Consider the following 2,566-nt stretch of genomic DNA (forward strand, 5'->3'; position numbering starts at 1 on the left):
GTGTCAAGATCCGATGGGAGAAGAACATCACATTAGGAGAACCTCCGGGGTTCCTCCACTCATGGTGGTGGTGAGTGCGTTTTTTTTATGGGAAATGATACAAGATCCATTCTTTTTATTGCCGTTTCTGTTCATTCCATCACTGCCATGACTGAATAAAATTATCTCTCCTCCTGTGTTTGTCTTTATCTCATCAGCCCTTCCTCAGTTAACTGTTTGCATGCTGTGATAGTGAATTTGAAGTCATCTGCTGCAATGTTGATAACAAAAAAAAACAACTTATTTTCTGGATGCCAGATTACCAGAGCTCTGTTATGGCCTATCTTTTCTTTATTTCAAAGGGTTCGGCTTTATAATATTGTCTCTTTCTGTGCTTTGTAGTGTTTTCTGGGACCTGTACTGTGCAGCTCCAGAGAGAAGAGACACATGTGAACACTCCAGTGAGGCAAAGGCCTTCCACGACTACGTGAGTCTGCGCTGACGCGGCTTTTCTTCCTTATTCTGGCTCAGTGGCGCTCTCAGATTAATTCAGAAATCTATGCTGGATGGTGTCATGTTATAAGGAGACCAATGCCAGTGTGCAGTATTGAATAAACAGATGATCAAATCATATAATATCCTTAACCAGGAAATTATGAAGTAACTAAAAAAAATATGACAAATAGTGTTTTATCTGCTTTTTTTGCAGAGCAGTAGAGTCTGTTGCAGGTCATGCTTGTGTTTGATTGTGGCTTTGATGGAAAGGCAGAGTCTAATTCACAGTGTAAAAATCTTCACATCTCTGCTGGATGAAAGCATTTTGAGAAGTTGCATAGAAAAATATTCTTTTATGATATGAAACTGGAGAAAACTGGATTGTTTCCAGATTTTATTGTGTTGTGTTCACCTAGCTCTTAAAATTCTTAAAATTAGAGCTAATATATTTTATTTAGTAAGGCCACCGCACCTTTTTGGTGGTCTCCTTGGGGAAAGCTGCTTTTAGTTCCCTCACTGAAGTTTTAACTACTTGCACTTGTTCCTCTGACATATGTGCTGGGTTTCTGCTGTTGTGTCAAAACGATGCCCCTTCAGCTAGATTTTATTTTGATAGGAAGAAGCCGCAGGGAGCCAAATCTGAGGCCACTCAGATCGCTTCATTTCAGTTGGTTTGCGCTGAATGTCTACTCTCAGTTGCTGCAGCATGCTAAAGGGTGCTAACATTTAACTCTGACCCCAGCTGCACAGTCAACTTTAAAATAAATAAATAAAGAGACGATAACAAGCTTGCTCCTAGCTGCGCTCCTGCCCTCATGTGCCACCTTTGGACAGTAAAAGAACCGCTGTTTAGTCCCCCTAAGATCCAGCTCTCATCACTATGATCTAGGGGTGGGTTTTAATAATCGATTCATCGATTAAAATCGATTCTGGCTTGGATAACGTGATATTGATTCATTAAAATCCTGAATCGATTTTTTTATATAAATGTATTTTGCCCAAAATTCCAGAATCTCAGGTGAAACGTCACAAAATTTTGACAACCACCAAACATTTAAAACAGTAAATGAGAGCAGGTCCACGGCTTCTGCACAAAGACGTAAACGCAAAGCGCGGACCCGCAGATCAGAATCGGTGAGATGTCGCCTTTCTCACCCGACGGCAGGGACACGGTCGGGGCTGAAAGCCGACAGCTCGCTGATTCTGATGTTTCGGCGGGTCCGCGCTTTGTGTTTACACCCTTTTTGCGTTGATTCTAAAGCTGTTAGTTTTATCTCTCTCCAAACAATATTAACCGAACCAGCAGCAAAAGAAGATCCAAACTACGCTTCACATAAACATCGTCATGGACTCCCTCTGACTTTTGCTGTTTTGCTTCCACCACAATAAAATCACACTTCATGCACAGCTCTCTCTCTCTCTTTTTCTCAGTGTACTTCAAGAACAGTTTCCCGTCTATCCCCGAAATCTGTTTTCTGCATTATTCGCTTGCTTGTTACGCACAAGGCTACCGTTGTTTACAGCGCTGTCGGCCGATGTTTTGTTTTTCCTTTTACTTACTTCCGAAAAGAAAACCTAATTTCAGCTGTTCAACAGGCTTCTGAACAAATTTAAACTTTTTAAAATGATACAAAATGCAAAACGCTGTGTCTCTAATAAAACCGCTGTAACTTCAGAGGTAATGTTCATATGTTGATTAATGGTTTTCTTTCGTTTTTGATGTACTGCAGAATATTTTTTTATAAAATCCCAGGCCAGGAAAATCACCTTCATGTTTTTCTGTGTTTTATCTTCAGCTACTTTGACACAAAGGCATCTGCTGTGATGCTCACACCTTTGATAAAGTCTGGAAAGTGTCAGCCTTCTTTTTATAGATACAAAAATATGTAAATGTTCTGATCTGAATTATAATATTTCTGACTGTCTGAGGCAAAATTTCCCAGATTCAAATCGAATTGAATCGAATCTATTCTAGAAATCAGTGACGATACCCAGCCCTACTATGATCCTCGACATGAGAGTCGTGTCAGTCTGACACAATTCTGCAAATTTAAAACCTGTGATGTCAGAGATGCTCGAGCACAAAAAAAAA

At 40.1% G+C, this 2,566-nt stretch overlaps 1 protein-coding gene across 1 annotated transcript in view; it reads left to right on the top strand.

The window, feature by feature from the left end:
* The window catches only part of ssbp2a (single stranded DNA binding protein 2a), a 56,843-nt gene that overhangs the window by 26,890 nt on the left and 27,387 nt on the right, over positions 1-2,566 (top strand). The window contains exons 3-4 of the mRNA XM_005922890.3: positions 9-70; positions 382-466. Of these exons, the coding sequence (XP_005922952.1) occupies positions 9-70; positions 382-466 (147 nt within the window). The remainder of the gene's footprint in view (positions 1-8; positions 71-381; positions 467-2,566) is intronic.

Source organism: Haplochromis burtoni, unplaced genomic scaffold (genome assembly GCF_018398535.1).
Source record: "Haplochromis burtoni strain Fernald_Lab_line unplaced genomic scaffold, NCSU_Asbu1 Contig_63, whole genome shotgun sequence".
NCBI lineage: Eukaryota > Metazoa > Chordata > Actinopteri > Cichliformes > Cichlidae > Haplochromis > Haplochromis burtoni.